Genomic DNA, 20,733 nt, shown 5'->3' with positions numbered 1-20,733 from the left:
CAAATCTTCTTCTATACATGAGTAAAAAATAGGAAATATTTCTTTAAATTAAAAAAGTGTTGTTATAAAGCTGATGTACAGAGAGGTTACAGTTACATAAGTCAGGAAAAGAGTACATTTCTTTGTGGACAATGTCACATCTTCCCTTGCATTTGCTCAGATTTTCCCTCCCATTCCCATCCACAAGTTGTTTAGTTCCTAATTTTCAACATAGTGTCTAATGAGTACCATTGCTGTATTTGCTTATCTCTTGCCCCTCCAAAGACATACAAAGGTACAAACAAGACAAAAAGGAAACAAAAATAGCAACAAAGAAAAAAACCTCGTTTCCATTTCCTGGAGTTCATTTTGATAAATATTATTTTGTATGACCAGAGGCACATAGGCATTGCGCCTTTGTGTTCTTCTAAGAATATTCTCCTTTGGTCTCACCGTGAGTGAATGCCTAGAGTCCTGTATAATTTGTCATGTCGTAGTGTATTTTAGATCTATCTCCCACATACAAGAGAAAATGTGCCATTTGTCTCTCTGAGCTTGGCTGAAATAAAAATATTAATATCTAACTTCATGCCTTGGAAATCTAGAGTATGACTATTTAGTATGTATTAACACAATATTTAGACTTTTTTTTTTTTACTGTTAACCCTAATGTGAGTCTTGGTATATTATTTGATTTGATTTGATTTGATTTTGCTCAGTCCTTTTGTTCTTTTTTGGCAGTACCTTGTTTGAACTTAAGGGTTAAGCCCTTGCTTGGTAAGGCAGATAATCTGTTCTTTGAGCCACACCTCTAGCCCACTATATTTTTTATTTTTATTTTGTTTTTTTAAAGTTGGAAGTGGTAGTGCATGCCTACATTCCTATATATTTAGAAATGGAGGCAAGAGGATCAGAATGTGAGGCCAGCCCAGGCACAGTTAGTGAGATCATGTCTTGGAAATGGAGAAGAGTGGGGCACCTGTGGCTCTTGCCTTACTCCTAGCTACTCAGATGGCTGAGATCTGAAGATTGAGGTTTGAATCCAGCCCTGGCAGGAAATCTGTGAGAATCATATCTCCAATTAACCACCAGAAAGCTGAAAGTAAAGTTGTAGCTCAAGTGGTAGAGTACTAACCTTGAGCAAAAGAAGCTTGCTGACAACATCTAGGCCCTGAGATCAAACCCCAGGATTAGCACAAAAAAGAAAAAAGAAAACAACTGAAGTGTAGCTCAAGCAATAGAGTGCTTGACAAGGTTCTGGGTATATTCTTAATATCATTTAAAAAAAGTTAATATATTGCTGTTTCAGCAAATTTAATGAATTCAAAAGACATAGGTTATAGGCTCCCCAAAGGATTTTGATACAGTATAAACTATTACGTAGTTTAAATCCTATGAGATTTAATAAATAGCTTAAAAACCATTAATAATTAAAATTACTATGTATTTGAAAGTGAAGCTTCTAAATCAGTCATTCCATCTTAGAAAATTCTATAACTTTTTCCTAAATAGCACTCTCAAACTCCAGAGATGAACTAAGGGCATTAAAACCCTGTTATTAAGAATATATAAACGGGGGCTGGGAAGGTGACTTAGTGGTAAAGTGCTTGCCTAACGTGCATGAAGTCCTGAGTACCACATTAACAGAAAAAGCCAAAAGTGGTGCTGTGGCTCAACTGGTAGAGTACTAGCCTTGAGCAAAAGAAGCTGAGGGACAGTGCCTAATCCCTCAGTTCAAGCCCCAGGACTGACTATATATATTATATATTACATATATATAATATATGCCAATGAAAATGGAGAAATACTTAAGCTTGAAACCATTTGAAAATCACTCACTTTAACTGAGGCAGTCAGGTAGACTTAGTCAAGTTTAGATCTCTTAACCTTATGTGCAAACAAAGATAATGATACCTACCTATCTCTTGCTTCTTGTAAAGATCATGATAATAGAGCTCTTACCCTGGAAGATTTTTGTCCCCCAGGAGTATTGGTTACTGATTTTCTGAGTTCAGCCTGATAGTGATATGGTTTGGCTCTGATGGTAGAAGCTAGAATGCTGCTAAAACACCTAGCAATTCATACAGTGATCCCTGTAAAAAAGAAATGCCTGGCTGTAGGCATCAGTAATGTCTGTGTTGAGAAATCCCTGACATAGCATGCCTGTCCTGATACAATGCCAAGATACACATGGTTCTGTTTATTTAATCAATTAGGGGCTGCAAATAAAGCTTTCCATTACTTTTCTTTATAATTCTTGTTTTGGTGTAATTGTTAATCTTAAAACCCAACAAAAATGCTTCAAAATTAAATAACTTGAATTTTCCTTTTATTAATCTATAAAAAGTGAAATGGTAGTTGGCATGGTAGTACACACTTGAATATAATCCATGCTACTGGGTAGGCCGAGGTAGGAGGATTTTGAGTTCATGGGCAGCCCAGGCAAAGTTAGCTTGCTCTGTAGCCAAAAAAAAAAATCAAACAAAAGGGTTGAAAGTAGGAAGTAGTTCTGTGGCTCAAAGTGGTAGAGCGCTAGTCTTGAGCAAAAAGGGCTGAGACAGTGCCCAGGCCCTGAGTTCAAGCCCCCTCTACCCCCTAATAAAAAGGGTTGAAGGTGTGGTTCAAGTGGTAGAGTACTTGCCTAGCCTGTTCAAGGCCCTGGGTTCAGTCTCTAGCCCTACAAAAACAACAAAACTAAAACCAAAACAAGGGCTGGGATGTAGCTCAGTGGCAAAGCATTTGCCTAGCAAGTGCAACGTCCTGGATTCAATCTCCAGTACCAAAAAAGAAAAGACCAAAAAAAAAAAAAAAAAAACCCAAAACCAAAACAAACAAACAAAAAAAAAACAAGACAAAAGTACAGAAAGCATCAGAAGTCTTGGAAATTGCTTGATGTGTTGGCTTACACATGTAACCAAGTCTAGCTAGTGAGGGAACTAATGTCTAGAGGACTTCAGTTTGAAGCCAGCCTGAATAGGCAGTAACTGAGACTCCATTCCCCAAAAACTGAAACTCAAGTGTTGGAGTATTTGTCTAGAACACACTAGGTCCTAAATTAAATCCCCAGAAAAGGGGCTGGGAAGGTGGCTCAGTGGTAGAGCACTTGCCTCGCATGCCTGAGGCCCTGGGTTCGATTCCTCAGCACCACATAAGCAAAAAGAAAAAAGCCGGAAGTGGCGTTGTGGCTCAAGAGATAGAACGCTAGCCTTGAGCTGAAGAGCTGAGGGACAGCTCCCAGGCCCAGAGTTCAGGCCCCACGACTGGACCCCCCAAAAAAAATCCCCAGAAAAAAATTATGGTGGATTAAACTCATATTTGTTCATACATAGGGTCATTAAAAAAATTAACCAGTCTATCATGCTGTTGTTGCTGCTGCTGCTGCTACCTGGGTGCTGTATCTCAGCTCTTCAGCTCCAGGTGAGCGCTTTACCACCTGAGCCACAGTACCACTTCTGGTTTTCTGGTGGTTAATTGGAAATAAGAGTCTCATGGCTTTTTCTGCTTGGGCTGGCTTTGAACCACGATCCTCAGATCTCAGCCTCCTGAGTAGCTAGGATTATAGGAGTGAGCCAATAGTGTCCGGCTATAGGTTGATTGTAATAAAATGTTTTTTGGTAAAGAAAATACTTTGCATTCAACTTTGCTTCAATTATTTCCAACTTCAATTATTTCAGCTTACTTAAGTAGGTCTGAAAATATACTTCTGCAGGACAAACTTGTAAATTTGTCTCATTCTTATGTTACCTTTATTTTAATTATTTGTAGCATGTTAACATTTTCTAATTAATACTTTGGCTCACTTTTAGGTATTACCTCATTTAGAAAGCCTTGGGAAACACGAAAAAAATTACAACAAAATGTCAACTTTTCTAAATCATTGTCCACATTTGGAATCAGTTGGTGAAATAACAAAAGAAGATTTGATACAGAAATCTCACGTAAGATACAAGTTAATGTTCCTTAAAAATAGTATTCACTTTTCTTCTGGTTAGACATTTCTCATAAATTACTATGAAAACTCTAGTCATGAGTCTCATTAAAAAAATACATACTGTAAATTGTATACATTTGGCTATATCAGTATAGCAAATTTTTGCCTTTTGTATTTTTTTCCTAAGGGTACTTGTCAGGATTGTAAAGTCAGAGGACCAAATCTTTGGGCATGCTTGGAGGTATGTGTACATTTTTTTCCTGAAATTTTTGTTCTAAATTTTTAGATTAATGGTAACCTTTTTTTTTTTTTTTTTTGATGCTTAAGAGGATTTTGTAGCTGGGAACTGGTGGTTCATGTCTGTAATCCTAGCTACTCACGAGGCTGAGATCTGAGGATTGAGGTTCAAATCCAGCCTAGTCAGAAAAGTCACTGGGTGACTCTTATCTCCATTTAAACACTCAAAAACTGGATGTGGAGCTGTGGCTAACCTGAGCAAAAATAGCTCAGGGACAGTGCCCAGGCTCTGCGTTCAAGCCCCTCAACTGACCAAGCCCCACAACTGACCAAAAATTTTCTTTTTGTAAATGAGCATTCATTGAAAACATCATTATTCATAACAAAAAATAAAAATTCAAACTATGGAAGGATTTTAACTTAAAAGAATCTTGTTGAGTTTTTAGTAAATTCCTTGAGATACAAGGTTTTTATTAAAAATCGTAACTTTTTATTAAAAATAACATCTTTCAGCTTAGAAATTATGTTCTGCTTTAGTATATAACTGGAAATTAATTTAATCATTGAGTTAAAGCATGTAATCAAAACAATACAATTGTAATGCTGTTATAAATTTATGCATGTTATAAAATACATTTTCCTTTTTGTATTTTATAGAATAGATGTTCATATGTTGGCTGTGGTGAATCACAAGTAGATCACAGTACCATACATTCTCAGGTATGTATGTAATTGCAGAATGTAAGACAATTATTGTTGGTGCTGACAGTTAAACCTAGAGAGTTGCATGTGGTAATTGTTGAAGTTAGAGTAAATGCTTAGGTTTTTGAAATGTTGAACCGATTTTTTAAATATTTTACTAATACTCTATTGCTTTTTCCTGTACATGATTCTGAGTGAAGTACCCTTTCTACTTTGCTGTGGTTGTTTGTTGCTTCCCTTGTGACGCTAGCATGTATCTTTTATAGTAGTAGATAGATCTCCCATTCTAAACTGTGTTTCTTGTGTGAACTCTGGGTATTTTGGCTAATATAAGTCTTGAACTCATATCCTCATATTCTCTTATTTATTTTTTTCCCCACTAATGGCTAGAGCTTTGTTATTTGAGCCACCCTGCCTCTAGTCTAGAATTTTTGCCGTTAGAGACTCTCTCTTGGACTTTAATGCCCAGACTGGCTTTGTGCTGAAATCCTAAGATAGTTAGCTTCTTGAGTAACTAGAGTTGTAGGTGTGAGCCACTGGTGCACAGCAAGTAACCTGTGTTTAAGATGGCCCTCGATGTCTCCACAGCATCAGCTGTTCTTAACCAGGTTTCCTCAAGAGAATTAATTAAGCCTAAATACACAAAGCCCAAAGCACAGCTGTACATGATTTACTTCTCTGAGAATCTAGAATAGTAGTTGTTGTATGCCATCCTTGGGAAAATTATTCGTTTAAATTATTTCTGTAGGGATAGATCCTCTTGCAGAACTCTTGAGGCAGGCTAGCATTTTGTTTATCCAAGAACTCTTGTTAACCAATTTCTTGAACTATTTGTGTTTTAACTTATTTGTCTTCTTTTGCCATTCTAATTTTCTAAAATAGTTAACCTATATTTGTTCTGTAGAACAGAATCTTCTATTCTTGTATTTATCATTGTATAATGAGTAGTAGGGCGAAAAACAATAGAATAGCCTAGAATAGCTTAGATGTAATAACTGTACTTAGCAGTTTATCCAAAAAGTTTTTTTTTGTGTGTGTTTTGTGCTCTAAATTAGCTTTTTTGGTATGAATGGACAGCAGTTAACAGGCAATGAATCTGATCAAAGTTCCTTTTATGCAGGGATAGAAATATCACAAAACCTTTTATTACAATTTGCATATGCTAATAAAAAGCAAAAAGAAGGCCATCAGTTTTTACTTTTTTTTTGAGTCCGGTCGTGGTGCCTGAACTCTGGGCCTGGGCGCTGTTCCTCAGCTCTTCAGCTCAAGGCTAGCGCTCTACCACTTGAGCCACAGAGCCACTTCTGGCTTTTTTCTTTTTTGCTTATGTGGTGCTGAGGAATCGAACCAAGGCCTCATGCATGCAAGGCAAGTGCTCTACCACTGAGCCAACTTCCCAGCCCCCATCAGTTTATCTTCTGTGATTATTTGAAGGAATTATTTTTAAGTATATCTAATTTTGGTTCCTTTCCCTTTCCTGTGAAATTATATAGGAGACAAAGCATTATCTAACTGTGAACCTTACTACTCTTCGAGTATGGTGTTATGCTTGCAGCAAAGAAGTATTCTTGGATAGAAAACTAGGAGCTCAACCCTCATTGCCTCAAGTAAGGCAACCTCAACAAATACCAGAAAACAATGTCCAGGTAATTAGTTATTTAAGTTAAGTTATAGTTACTGTTTCTGCTAGAATAAAATTCAGAACAAATTGTAATCAGTCTTGAATGTGGTAGAATATACAAATTCTTTTCTGATGGTTTATACCTAGTTTTCTGTGACTTTTAAACATGTTAACAAATAAAAGACATGAAGTTAATTTCATGTAACTTATTGATGGTTAAAACATTTTAATATTTTGTCATTTAGAAATTAATCAGAAGAAAAGTTATTTGTATAGATTCCTTTAAAAGTACAAACTTTATAGGTTTGAATACAATTCAACAAAGCATCAGTAGCAAAATGTTGGATATTTTACAAGTGACAAGATTTTTTTCAAATAGCAAGTTTTTTGGGGGTGTAGTAAGATTTTGAATATTTAAGCCTCTGTACTCCTATTTAAACATTTTGTACCATTCTTATAAACCCAATTACATTATAAATATTAAATGATGACTCAGATGTCCAGTATGTAAAGATAAGTTCATATATTTGTATTACAGACATGGAATAGACTATAGTAAGAGCTAGAGTATATGCAATTGTCTGCCACCTGAGTGTTGCTGAATGTTGAACCTTGTAGTTTCATCTTCTCAATTTGTAAATTCTGATTACTTTTATTTTTATTTTTTTAATTTTTTAATTTTTTATTTATTTATTTTTTTTGGGTTTGGTCGTGGGGCCTGGGCGCTGTCCCTCAGCTCTTCAGCTCAAAGCTAGCACTCTACCACTTGAACCACAGTGCCACTTCTGGCTTTTTTCTTTTTACTTTTTTCTTTTTGCTTATGTGGTGCTAAGGAATCGAACCCAGGGCCTCAGGCATGCAAGGCAAGCGCTCTACCACTGAGCCACCTTCCCAGCCCTGATTATTTTTATTTTTATGTTTGAATTCAGGGCCTGGGATCTGCCCCTGAGGTTTTTTTGCTCAAGACTAGTACTCTATTACTTAAGGGACAGCTCCACTTCTGGCTTTTTGATAGTTAATTGGAGATGAGTCTCATGGACTTGAAGCCCAGGCTGACTTCAGATTGTGATTCTCAGATCACAAGTTCTTAAGTGGTTAGGATTACTAGCGTGAGCCACTGGTAGATTCTGATTTTTTTCTAATTTAAACTTTAGTTCAGATTTTCTTTTGGGTTTTGCCTCCCTATCCCCCCCGCTTTTTTTTTTTGTCCTGGGGATTAAACTTGGGGCTTTAGGATTGCTAGACAAGTGCTCTACCACTTGAGCCATGTTCCTGTAATCCTTTTGCTTTTAGTTTTTCAGATCAGTTCTTGAGCTAACTTTGTCCTAGCTGGCCTCCAACTTTGATAACGTTACTCACTAGTATAGAGCTATTTCCTACAAAATATAAATGCAAATTTTATAGAAGTTAATACCATAAATTTGTAGGGCTGTTATTAAGTAACATCTTTTAATAACTTTATAGTATTAATGTTATATAAAATTATTTTTCACCATTTAATTTACTTAAGTGAATTATATCTTTTTTATTTAGGACTTTAAAATACCTAGTAATACAACATTGAAAACTCCTCTGGTAGCTGTATTTGATGATCTGGATATAGAAGTAGAAGAAGAAGATGAACTTAAGGCAAGAGGTAAAACAATTCTCCTGTGAAGCACTGTTTGGTGATCCTGTCTTTCGGAAACTATGCAATTGAAATTAAATCTAGAAGTAAAAGGGACTGGACATAATTACAAAAAAATAACATTGTATTTATAGGTAAAGCAAACTTGATTTCTCTATTCACTTTTCCAGAGAGAAGTAGAGATTTCACCAAAGCAGGAATTTACTTTTACAATTGAGCCTTTTGTACTTTTGCAAAAGTTGCCTTTTGATATTTTTTTTGTTGTTTTTTATTTAAAAAATTGTTTTGTTGGATCTGGGAAGGTGGCTCAGTGGTAGAGTGCTTGCCTTGCATGCATGAGGCCCTGGGTTCGATTCCTCAGCACCCCATAAACAATAAAGAAAAAAGCCGGAAGTGGTGCTGTGGCTCAAGTGGTAGAACGCTAGCCTTGAGCTGAAGAGCTGAAGGATAGCGTCCAGGCCCAGAGTTCAGGTTCCATGACCGGACCCCCCATTCCTCCCCCCCCAAAAAATTGTTTTGTTGTTGGTTGTAGGGCTTGAACTCAGAGCCTGGATTCTGTACCCAAGCTCGTTCGATCAAGGCTAGCATCTACCACTTTGAGCCACAGTACCACTTCAGGTTTTCTGGTCGTTAATTGGAGATGAGTCTCATAGACTTTCCTGCCTGGACTGACTTTGAACAGTGATTCTCAGATCTCAGCCTCCTGAGTAGCTAGGATTACAGGCGTGAGCCGGTGATGCATGAAATATATTTGATCTCAGCCTGTTTTTATGTTTTGACCTGTCAGTGATAGAGTTTGGTGGGGAGATATTAAGGTATCCTTCTGCAGAATTTCCAATGGAAAGCAGAGCCTAGTATTGCATACCTATAATCCTAATACTTGAGAGGCTAAGACAAGAGGATTGCAAATTTAAAGTCAGCTTGGGTTGCATAATACATTTCAGACCAGTCGAGGCTCTATAATGAGACCCTGTTGCAAACAAATAAAAGAATTTCCAAGGGACTTTTATTTGGAAAAATGATCAGCAATATTTGATAGGTCTCTAGCATATGCACTTTCTTATTCAACCTTTATATTGTGAACCAGTTTGTTGATATTGTGCACAATTTTTGGGCCCACTGTACTTGGTATAAACTTGAAATTTTTTGATTTATTCTTGGTGTTAGATGTGTACTTAATATATATTAAATAATTTTCTAGAAATTAACAGTTTGCTTTAAGTTTAAAACATTACTAGGGATAATATATACTCAGTATATTTTATGTTTTAGCCCTTTCAATACACAGTATTATTATTATTATTATTATTATTATTATTATTATTATTATTATTATTATTATTATTATTTTGCCAACCCTGGGGCTTGAACTCAAGAACCAGGCACTGTCCCTGAGCTGCTTTTTTTTTTTTGCTCAAGGCCAGCATGCTACGTAGCACTTGAGCCATAGTATCACTTCCTGCTTTTTCTGCTTATGTGGTACTGAGGAATTGAATCCAGGGCTTCATGCATGCTAGGCAAGCAGTCTACCACTAAGCCACACACACTCCCAGTTCTACAGTATTAAATTTTTTTTTTTTTTTTTTTTTGGGTCCGGTCGTGGGGCCTGAACTCTGGGCCTGGGTGCTGTCCCTCAGCATTTCAGCTCAAGGCTAGTGCTCTACCACTTGAGTCACAGTGCCACTTCCGGCTTTTTTCTTTTTTGCTTATGTGGTGCTGAGGAATTGAACCCAGGGCCTCAAGCAAGGCAAGCGCTCTACTACTGAGCTACCTTCCCAGCCCTACAGTATTAATTTTATTGAATACTTTAAAAAATGTTAATTCAGTTGTGTTTTAGAGATTCTTAGAAGTTTATTTTTCTGGGCTGGGATATAGTTTAGTAAGTAGTAGAAGCATTTGTCTAGCATGTGCCAATTCTTGGGTGTGATTCCTAACATAAGCAAAAAAGAGACAGATTGGACGTAAAGCTCAAATGATAGAGTACTACTAGCCAAGCAAACCACCTGAGAAAGAGATAAAGAGAAAATAGGAGGAAGGAAGAGTAAAGAAGGAGAGAGGAGCCGGGCGCCGATGGCTCATGCCTGTAATTCTAGCTGCTTAGGAAGCTGAGATCTGAGGATCACGGTTCAAAGCCAGCCAGGCAGGAAAGTCGGTGAGACTCTTCTCTCCAATAAACCACTAGAAAACTGGAAGTGGCGCTGTGGCCCAAGCGGTAGAGCGCTCGCCTTGAGCTGAAGAGTGTAGGGACAGCGTCCAAGCTCATAGTTCAAGCCCCACGACTGACCAAAAAAAAGAAAAAAGGAGAGAGGGAGAGAAAAATAAAGTTCACATTTCCATTTTTTTTCCAAAAAGCAAACAGTACAAGCTTATGCTTATACTAGGCAGGCGCCCTACTATTAAGCTATATCACAAGCCCTATAATTTTATTATTGAAGTATTTGTTATTACTGCTTTTGATGTTGTTATACTGAGGACCAGATGCTTTATCTTTTTCTTTTCTTTTTTTTTTTTTGGGTCCGGTCGTTGGGCCTGAACTCTGGGCCTGGGTGCTGTCCCTCAGCTCTTCAGCTCAAGGCTAGCGCTCTACCACTTGAGCCACAGCGCCACTTCCGGCTTTTTTTCCCCTGCTTATGTGGTGCTGAGGAATCAAATCCAGGGCCTCATGCATGCAAGACAAACGCTGTACCACTGAGCCACGTTCCCAGCCCTCAAATGATTTATCTTTGAACTATCTGTCCAGTCCCTTTTTATTTTAAAGCAATGGAGTAAATGGATGAAAATGAACTTGAATGTATGGAAGAGATAAAAATTGTATTGCATTTGGAAAGGAAAAGGATATTTATCTTATATGAGTTTTTGCATAATCATCATGGAACTATTTTGTCAAATAATTAAATGGGTTGTGTTGAGAAATGTAAATCTTCTTAGAATGTTCTAGAAATGTCCTTAGAAATGTTCTTAGAAAATATATTGAAGTGGTGCTGTGGTTCAAGTGGTAGAGCGCTAGCCTTGAGCTGAAGAGCTGCGGGACAGTGACCAGGCCCAGAGTTTAAGCCCCACGACTGACAAAAAAAAAAAAAAAATTATCTTAAAAAAGCTAAAATAAAAAGAATTATTTTGGGCTGGGAAGGTGGCTCAGTGGTTGAGTGTTTGCTTTGCATGCATGAGGGCCTGGGTTCGATTCCTCAGCACCACATAAGCAGAAAAAGCCAGAAGTGACGCTGTGACTCAAGTGGTAGAGCGCTAGTCTTGAGCTAAAGAGCTGAAGGACAGTGAGTTCAGGCACTACAACCAACCAAAAAAAAAAAAAAAAAAAGAAAATAGATTGATCTGGGTACTTGTGACTCACACCTGTAATCTTAGCTACTAGGAAACTGAGATCTGGAGATCACTGTTTGAAGTCAACCTGGGCATGAAAGTCCATGAGACTCTTATCTCCAATGAACTATTCAGAAAAGATGGAAGTGGTGCAGTGGTAGAGTGCTATCCTTGAACAAAAGCAGCTCAGGGACAGAGCCTAGGCCCAGAGTTGAAGCTTTAAGACCAGTAAAAATACATAAGTAAATAAATAAAAATAGATTCAGTTAAAAAGCAATAGTAAAGGTTATTCTTGTGAAAAACTAACCTTGATTTAATCAGAGCTCAAAAAATTGGTGATTAAAGGACTTTTAATAGTGTGACTTCTTTGAATTCAGTTTACTATTTTGTATTTCCACTTTTTACAGGGTCCTGATATTAAACTTCAAGCATACTGTTCTGTGCTCTACCACTGAATTATTCCTCTAGTCAATTTCTCTATATATTTTTTCAGGCTATAAATAGCTTCATAAAAATTTTATTGTTATTAAGGTATTATACAAAAGAGTTACAATTCCATGTCAGATAATAAGATAATAAGTACAGTACATCTTGGACAGTCTCACTTTCCTCTCCCTCAGTTCAATTTTTATATTTTAAAATATAGTTTAGGGCTGGGAAGGTGGCTCAGTAGTAGAGCGCTTGCCTTGCATGCATGAGGCCCTAGGTTCGATTCCTTAACACCAAATAAGCAAAAAGAAAAAAGCCAGAAGTGGCGCTGTGGCTCAAGTGGCAGAACACTAGCCTTGAGTTGAAGAGCTGAGGGACAGTGCCCAGGCCCAGAGTTCCAGCCCCACGACCGGACCCCCCCCCCAAAAAAAAATATATATATAGTTTAAAAATATATTGGGGCTGGGAAGGTGGCTCAGTGATAAAGTGCTTGCCTCGCATGCATGAGACTCTGGGTTTGATTCCTTAGCACCACATAAGCAGACAATGCCAGAAGTGGCTCTGTGGCTCAAGTGGTAGAGTGTTCTCTTTGAGGTGAAGAGCTGAGGGACAGTCCCCAGGCCCAGAGTTCAGGCCCATGACCAACAAAAAACAAAAAACAAAACCCAACTCAATAACCACCCAGAAAATTGAGTCATTTGTTGCATCATTTTTTCTTAATAGGTCTTACAGGTTTGAAAAATATTGGAAATACTTGTTACATGAATGCAGCTTTGCAGGCTCTTTCTAATTGGTAAGTAGAGAAATTCATTTTCATTTCACTTATATAGCTTTAAATGTCATTTTTGGAACAGAAAATCATATAGCAGAAGTTGACCCTCGCCTAAGGTAGAATAGGCAAGAAATCTGTTGGTCTAGACATGAAGTATATCCCTGGTAAGGTGGGTTTTTTTTTTTTTTCCACTAGAAAATGAAGAATGTGAATAATTATTTTCTTGCTTTTAGTTTAGAGAGCCTATGAAAATAACATTTTTCTTTATAGGAAACCCTTTAATAAAGCATTCAGATTTATTTTTTTTTCTAAATCATACCAAGTCCTTAGGGCAGTTACTATTTATATACATCAAGTCAGGACCAGAGTTCAGAATCACTGACTGATTCAGGAGCATTGCTTTGCCTTTGTAAAGGTTCTTGTGGCAGGAAAGGAGATTGACATTTTTGAGAACTGGAAGAAAACCTATATGACATGAGTATGGTAATAATGGTAGTAAATTACATAGGTCTAGGTCATGTAGGCCATATTAAAAGTTAGGTCCTTAATCTTTATTGTACTAAGGTACCACTGAAGTATTTTTACAACAATTTGATATAATAATCCATTTTATGTTTTAAAAAGAGCACTATAGTTGCCATGTGGATAGTGAATTGGAAAGGAAAGAGTATAGAATTTGGAAGGTCAAGTAACTAAAGCAAAAATAATGGTAGATTGTACCATGTAGGTTGATAGGAAAGGAGTGGATAAATTGTATATAGACATTTTAGGAGAATGATTGGTTGATAGGATATGGTTAGATTAAGTAGAGAAAGGAGAGATTTGAAGTTGGAATATCACATCTTGAAAAAGCCATAGGACAGTTTTATTCCTTTATTTTTATTTTTATTTTTTATTTATTTATTTTTTTGTTGGTCGTGGGGCTTGAACTCTGGGCCTGGGCGCTGTCCCTCAGCTCTTCAGCTCAAGGCGAGCACTCTACCACTTGAGCTACAGCGCCACTTCCGGTTTTCTGGTGGTTTTTATTGGAGATAGGAGTCTCACGGTCTCTCCTGCCCGGGCTGGCTTTGAACTGCGATCCTCAGATCTCAGCCTCCTGAGTAGCTAGGATTACAGGCGTGAGCCACCAGCGCCCGGCTCCTTTATTTTTATTTATTTATTTATTTTTTGTTTGGGAGAGGGTCTGGTCTTGCTATTTAGTTCAGGCTGGCCTCAAACTTGGTTCCTCCGCCTCAATTTCCCAAGTATTGGAAGGTGCCACTCTGTCCAGTATGAATATTTTTCTACCCATGTGAAAACTGAATACAGAAGTTTATCTTTGTCACGGGTCTCACCTGAGTACTAAATCAGAATTCCAAACAGATTTTTGTGTATATGTTTGTGGCTTATTTTTTAATAATTAGTGATGCTGGGGATGGAAGCTAGGGCCTCATTTATATTAGAAAGTGTTCTACCACTGAGCTGCACTCCTACGTATTGTTTTATATATTTTTTGTTTATTGTACTACTTCCACAAATTTACTTTGCAGTCAACTAATTTGATTTCATTAGGAAGATGTGGACAATAAGGCTGCAGTATTGCAAGGGTTTAGTGGCTACTAAAATGCCTTCAAGAAAGGTTCAGTTTATTGCTGTCAGGATTTGGTTCTTTGTTGTATCATTTTCCTATATAACTGAATACATTTACAGGAGTGCCCTCAAGCTAATCAAACTTGTAAAAGATAATAAATTCTTTTAAAATTGTTAGTTTGAGTTGGGTGCTGGTGGCTCACGCCCTGTAATTCCAGCTACTTAGGAGGCTGAAATCCGAGAATCACAGTTCGGCCTGGGCAGGAAATGTCCAAGAGACTCTTACCTCCAGTAAACCACCAGAAAACCAGAAGTGGTGTTGTGGCTCAAGTGGTAGAGCTGAAGAGCTGAGGGACAGCTCCTAGGCCCAGAGTTCAAGCCCCACGGCTGACAAAAAAAAAATATGTTAGGTTGAGCCACCAACAGATATAACATATTAGAATATAAAAGCATGGAGGAAGAACATACTCTCTTGAAAGCAAAATTTTGGCCACGTTAAATTTGAAATGCCATAATATTTTTCAGTTTGAGCATTGGTATAAATGGAGATTAGATGAGATGATGGGTTGATGTTATATAAATTTGGCCACTTTTGGTGTATGGACAGGAATTTAAGACCATTCATTTAAAGAAAAGAATATATTAGAAGAGAAAAAGAGTTACTGGATCAAGTTTTGAGAATATATTTTGATGGCTAATAGCAGGAAGAACAATAAAAAGAGAAAAAGTTTTGTTTGTTGAGACAGGATAAAGAGAGGTAAGGGGAAAAGTGCATTCTATTGGTGAAGAAGTTTGTTCAAGAGTTGGGATAGCTGGGGGGTGGTGGTACATTCCTGTAACCCAACATGCAGGAGAGTGAGGCAGTATTGAGGCTTTGAAGCCATCTTGGACTACATAGTAGGACTGCATCAAAAAACAAAACCGGGCTGGGAAAGTGGCTCATTGGTGGAGTGCTTGCCTTGCATGCATGAGGCCCCGGGTTCGATTCCTCAGCACCACATAAGCAGAAAAAAGCCAGAAGTGGTGCTGTGGCTCAAGTGGTAGAGCACTACCCTTGAAGAACTGAGGGACAGTGCCCAGGCCCAGAGTTCAGGCCCCATGACTGACAAAAAAAAAACAACAAAAAACAACCAAAACCAAGGAGTGAGTGGGTCTGTAAAAAAGATTTCTTGAAAGAAAGCAGAAAGGTGTTTGGATCTAACACATAGAAGACTGTATGGGTGCTCCAAATCTGATTGATTGAGCTTATTAAGGATGTGAAGAAATGAATATGAAGGTAGGCATTAGAAAGGAGTGAAAAAATAACAGATACAAGGATCTGTGTGCTGTCAGTTTATTACATGACTAGAAATTAATCATTAGGAATTAGGAGTTACTAGGTTTTGATTCCAGTCTAACATTTTTTTCTTCTTAAAACTAGCCCACCTTTGACGCAGTTTTTTCTTGACTGTGGAGGATTAGCTAGAACAGATAAGAAACCAGCAATTTGTAAAAGTTATCTCAAACTAATGACAGAATTGTGGCATAAAAGCAGGTATGTACCTAATGTACGTATACTCAAAATGAGTTATACAAATATTAAAAGTATGAAGGCATTTTTCTTTAACTGAAAAAGTGAGAGAGCTTTGACATACTTCAGTTAAAATTTGAGCCTGTTACATTTAAGACAGTGTCCAAATTGGCATAGTCAGAATGCTAAATTAGATGCTGTTACTGAAACACACTGCTTTAACACAGAGACATGGCATTCTTACAATGCTAGAATTAGATCATAGATAACTTTATTAAAGTCTCTCTGCTTAAGTATATTTGTTTTAAAGTTTGGCATTAGGACAATAATTATTTGCTGTAAGGTGTTAATTTTGTTTAAATTATAATTTAGGGACTTGCCCTTTAAAAAATCATTTAGTTAGCAAGGCGTCGGTGGCTCACGAGGCTGAGATCTGAGGATTGAGGTTCAAAGCCAGCCGAGTCAGGGAAAGTTTGTGAGACTCTTATCTCCAATTAACCACCAGAAAACCAGAAGTGGCGCTGTGGCTCAAGTGGTAGAGCACTTGGCTTGAGCTGAAGAGCACAGGGACAGCACCCAGGCCCAGAGTTCAAGCCCCATAACCGACAAAAATAACAAAAAACAAAAAAATCTTTTAGTGAAGTATGATTTAATTAATTGGGAGAGGAAAGAATTATAATTAAAAATAATTTAAAAAATTTGTGCCTATACTGTGGCTTGAACTCAAAGTCTAGGCTCTGCTCAAGGCTGGTGCTCTGCCATTTTAGCCACAGCTCTACTTCTGGCTTTTTGGTGGCTAATTGTAGATAACAGTCTCATGTACTTTTCTGCTCACTTTTTTTGAACCTTGATCTTTAGATTTCAGTCTCCTAAGTGGCTTGGTTCATAAGTGTGAGCCACTGGTGCCTGATCAAAAGTTTTTCTTTTAAAATGTTTTCTTTTGGGGAAACTGAGAAGAAGGGGACTAATAGGAGCAGAGAGACAGAGAAAGTAATCACGGTGACTATATGCATGATGAAAACCACTAAAAATGTATGAAAAAAAGCCAATACTAAAAATGGTTTCTTTCTCAGGCCAGGGTCTGTTGTGCCTACTAATCTGTTTCAAGGAATTAAAACTGTTAATCCAACATTTCGAGGATATTCTCAGCAGGTTAGTCTATTGCTTTTCATTCATTATTCTAATGATATTTAATAAATTTGTAAATGATATGCATTTATTTGTCCATTTTTATCATTATTCTTTATTGACCAAGAATATTAATGCTTTATATTTTTCAGCTTTCTTTCAGTTTATTATAAATTTATAATTATATATTTTTATAAATACAAATATATAAATTATAAATTATTATGTACATTTTTCTAGAAACTTTGAGGATTGGGTATGTTATATATCAATATACTTTTTCTGTTTATTCTAGTGAGTTATACATCCAGAGGTAGATAACATTTTCAGTATTTTATGCTGGTGGCTCATGCCTATAATCCTAGCTACTCAGGAGATCTCAATCTGAGGATCGCAGTTCAAAGTCAGCCAGGGCAGGAAAGTCTGTGAGACTCTTATCTCCAATTAATCACCAGAAAACCGGAATTGGTGCTGTGGCTCAAGTGGTAGAGTGCTTGCCTTGAGCTGAAGAGCTCAGGGACAGCCTCCAGGCCCAGAGTTCAAGCCCACGATAGACCTCCCCCCCAAAAAAAAAAAGCTCTTCTGGGCACAAAACTATTATTATTATTATTATTATTATTAATCGTAGGACTTGAACTCTGGGCTTGGGCGCCGTCCCTGCGCTCTTCAGCTCAAGGCAAGCGCTCTACAGCGCCACTTCTGGTTTTCTAGTGGTTTATTGGAAATAAGAGTCTCACAGAGTTTCCTGCCTGGGCTGGCTTTGAACTGTGATCCTCAGAGCTCAGCCTCCTGAGTAGCTAGGATTACAGGCATGAGCCACTTGTGCCTGGCTTTGTTTTATTATTTTGTAAGGCAGCTTTTATTTTTACTTTTTCATAGCTGAGAAATTGTACCAAACTGTGTAATTATAAGAATTCTCTTATGTAATTTAAAATTTTCTTCATTGTTAATTTATTCATATGTTTATTAATACATAATAGACTCTATATTGGACCTTTTTGTTTTTGTTTTGCTATAGATCAAACATAGTGCTTTAAGTGGCGCTGTAGCTCAAGTGGTAGAGCGCTCGCCTTGAGCTGAAGAGCTGAGGGACAACACCAAGGCCCAGAGTTCAAGCCCCACGACCGACAAAAAAAAATAAATAAATAAAATAAATAAAATAAATAAATAAAAATAAAAACAAACATAGTGCTTTGTGCACATCAGGCAAATGCTCTTCTATTGAACTACACCCAGAAAGCTTGTCTGGGCTTTCTAATCCATTTCTTTGATCTGTGGTATTTTGGATTGATACCACTTGGCAAACTTTCAATTACTATAGTTTTATGTAGCATCATTAGTATTTATATCTGGCCCTGGTGCATTTTTCTGTTTTCAAGCCATTACCTAGTCCTTCCTTTTTTTTTTTTTGGTCAGTTGTGGGGCTTGAACTCGGCCTGGACACTGTCCCTGCTTTCCCGCTTATGCTACAGCGCCACTTCGATATTCAAGTGGAGATGAGTCTCATGGGGACTTTTCTGTCCAGGCTGGCTTCAAACTGTTGTCCTCAGATCTTAGCCTCTTGAGTAGCTAGGATTATAGACATGAGCTTATCTCATACAAGTTCCAAGATCTCCAAAGGTTACAATTTGATGGTTTAAATTGAGACCCAAGAACTTACATTTTCAGAATGCACTTCAGGTGGATCAATAGTATTTTTTTTTGAGATGCATTCAAGAGTAGATAAGGCTGTAACTCAGTCAAAGCTTTTTTTTTTTTTTTTTTTTTTTTTTTTTTTTTTTGTCGGCCGTGGGGCTTGAACTCTGGGCCTGGGCGCTGTCCCTCAGCTCTTCAGCTCAAGGCGAGCGCTCTACCACTTGAGCTACAGCGCCACTTCCGGTTTTCTGGTGGTTTATTGGAGATAGGAGTCTCACGGTCTCACGGTCTCTCCTGCCCGGGCTGGCTTTGAACCGCGATCCTCAGATCTCAGCCTCCTGAGTAGCTAGGATTACAGGCGTGAGCCACCAGCGCCCGGCTCAGTCAAAGCTTTTACATACTTGAATTTAGAACATGTCTCTAAAATCTGATTGTTACATGAAGCATATCATTATTTTATCTCTTATTCATTTAGTTTATGAATAGCAGCACTAATAAAAGGTGACATTGAAGTCATCTTGTTTATTAAAGCTTTGTTTTATTTATAAATTTCTATCATTTACTGTATCTTAACTATTGTCTTATGTTCTATAAACTGGTATTGTCTCATTGTGATAATGTATACAGTTGATAACCACATGTTTCATGTTTTTTCTTAAGTTCCTAAATATTCATATAATAAAGTGGTAACATTATGTTGTTGATATGTTAGGATGCTCAGGAATTCCTTCGATGTTTAATGGATCTCCTTCATGAAGAATTGAAAGAGCAGGTCATGGAAACAGAGGAAGATCCTCAAACTATAACTTCTGAGGAGACCATGGAAGAAGACAAGAGTCAATCGGATGTAGATTTTCAGTCCTGTGAATCTTGTAGCAGCAGTGATAAAGCAGAAAATGAAAATGGCTCCAAAGGCTTTTCTGAAGATAATAATGAAACAACAATGTTAATTCAGGATGATGAGAATAATTCAGAAATGTCAAAAGACTGGCAAAAAGAGAAGATATGCAATAAGATTAATAAAATAAATTCTGAAGGAGACTTAGATAAAGATAGAGACTCTGTATCTGAAACTATTGACTTAAATAACCAGGAAACTGTCAAAGTACAAATACATGGCAGAGCTACAGGTGACAATTTGTTCATGAACATAATGTTTCACTTGTAGACAATGAGTGCTTAAATAATTGTTAAAGTAGGGACTTTTCATTAATAGACCTAAAGTTTAGTGGTATTACATGGGAGTATTAAAATTATAGACTCTGAAGAAAAGATGGTTTATTTAAGACATTCAAACTGAGTATTTAGCACATAACTGTAACCCCAGTAGTCAGGAAACTGAAGCATGAGGATCAAGAGTTCAAGGGCAGCCTGGACTATATAGCAAGCATAAGTTCAGCCAAATACTTGGAGTCATGACTGACTCAGCTACAGAGTACTGGCCTAGTGAGATTCCTTGCATTGAAACCCCAGTCCAACCAAAAAGCAAACTGAAAAGGAAACTTTCCCCCTCCTTTTGAACTAGACATTCATCAAAATTCTTTTATATATGTAGCTATGTAAACTATGTAAATAAAAGAAATGCATTTCTCAAGATTCTGCAGGCTATGATTAAGACAACAGCAGATCTGGTATCTGGGTGAGGTCCTCAACATGCTGAAGATTGAAGGACAATAAAATAGTCAATTCAGAATTAGCCCTTTTATCATCTGTTATCTCAACCTAGTTCTGTTGATCCTAGGATTAAAAAAGCAAAATAATCTAGATTGTCCTTTTCTAATTATATACTCTTACTCGATTTTGATGACTCTGACTGGAGTTACATCCAGTGTTGTATTGTGTATCACTTCCTTTTTTTTTTGGGTCCAGTCGTGGGGCCTGAACTCTGGGCCTGGGCGCTGTCCCTCAGCTCTTCAGCTCAAGGCTAGTGCTCTACCACTTGAGCCACTGCGCCACTTCCGGCTTTTTTCTTTTTGCTTATGTGGTGCTGAGGAATCGAACCCAGGGCCTCAGGCATGCAAGGCATGTGCTCTACCACTGAGCCACCTTCCCAGCCCCTGTGTATCACATTTATATTTTTAAAACTTAATTTGTCATGGCTTAATGTGTTGTTTAGTTTTCCAATGTATATAAAATTAGGCCATCAGAGGTTTAAATTATGTGACCTTAAGTGGCTGACAAGTAACAAAAATTTTATCTTGGTAATTAATTTCTGAAAATTTAATGCAAATATTTGAATTCATCCAGAGTTCCTTCTTTGCCAGGTGTGTTGGAA

At 37.4% G+C, this 20,733-nt stretch overlaps 1 protein-coding gene across 2 annotated transcripts in view; it reads left to right on the top strand.

The window, feature by feature from the left end:
• The window catches only part of Usp33 (ubiquitin specific peptidase 33), a 70,575-nt gene that overhangs the window by 14,419 nt on the left and 35,423 nt on the right, over window positions 1-20,733 (top strand). For both annotated transcript variants that reach the window (XM_070007334.1, XM_070007333.1), the window contains exons 2-10: window positions 3,786-3,917; window positions 4,098-4,151; window positions 4,805-4,867; window positions 6,343-6,495; window positions 8,004-8,106; window positions 12,568-12,637; window positions 15,606-15,719; window positions 16,769-16,847; window positions 19,171-19,588. In XM_070007334.1, coding sequence (XP_069863435.1) covers window positions 3,837-3,917; window positions 4,098-4,151; window positions 4,805-4,867; window positions 6,343-6,495; window positions 8,004-8,106; window positions 12,568-12,637; window positions 15,606-15,719; window positions 16,769-16,847; window positions 19,171-19,588 — 1,135 coding nt within the window. In that variant the 5' untranslated portion in view covers window positions 3,786-3,836. The remainder of the gene's footprint in view (window positions 1-3,785; window positions 3,918-4,097; window positions 4,152-4,804; window positions 4,868-6,342; window positions 6,496-8,003; window positions 8,107-12,567; window positions 12,638-15,605; window positions 15,720-16,768; window positions 16,848-19,170; window positions 19,589-20,733) is intronic.

The sequence above is a fragment of the Dipodomys merriami genome, unplaced genomic scaffold (assembly GCF_024711535.1).
Source record: "Dipodomys merriami isolate MVZ:Mamm:240054 unplaced genomic scaffold, mDipMer1.0.p SCAF_7, whole genome shotgun sequence".
In the NCBI taxonomy this organism is placed as follows: Eukaryota; Metazoa; Chordata; class Mammalia; order Rodentia; family Heteromyidae; genus Dipodomys; species Dipodomys merriami.
This window is presented reverse-complemented; position numbering and strand designations above follow the sequence as displayed.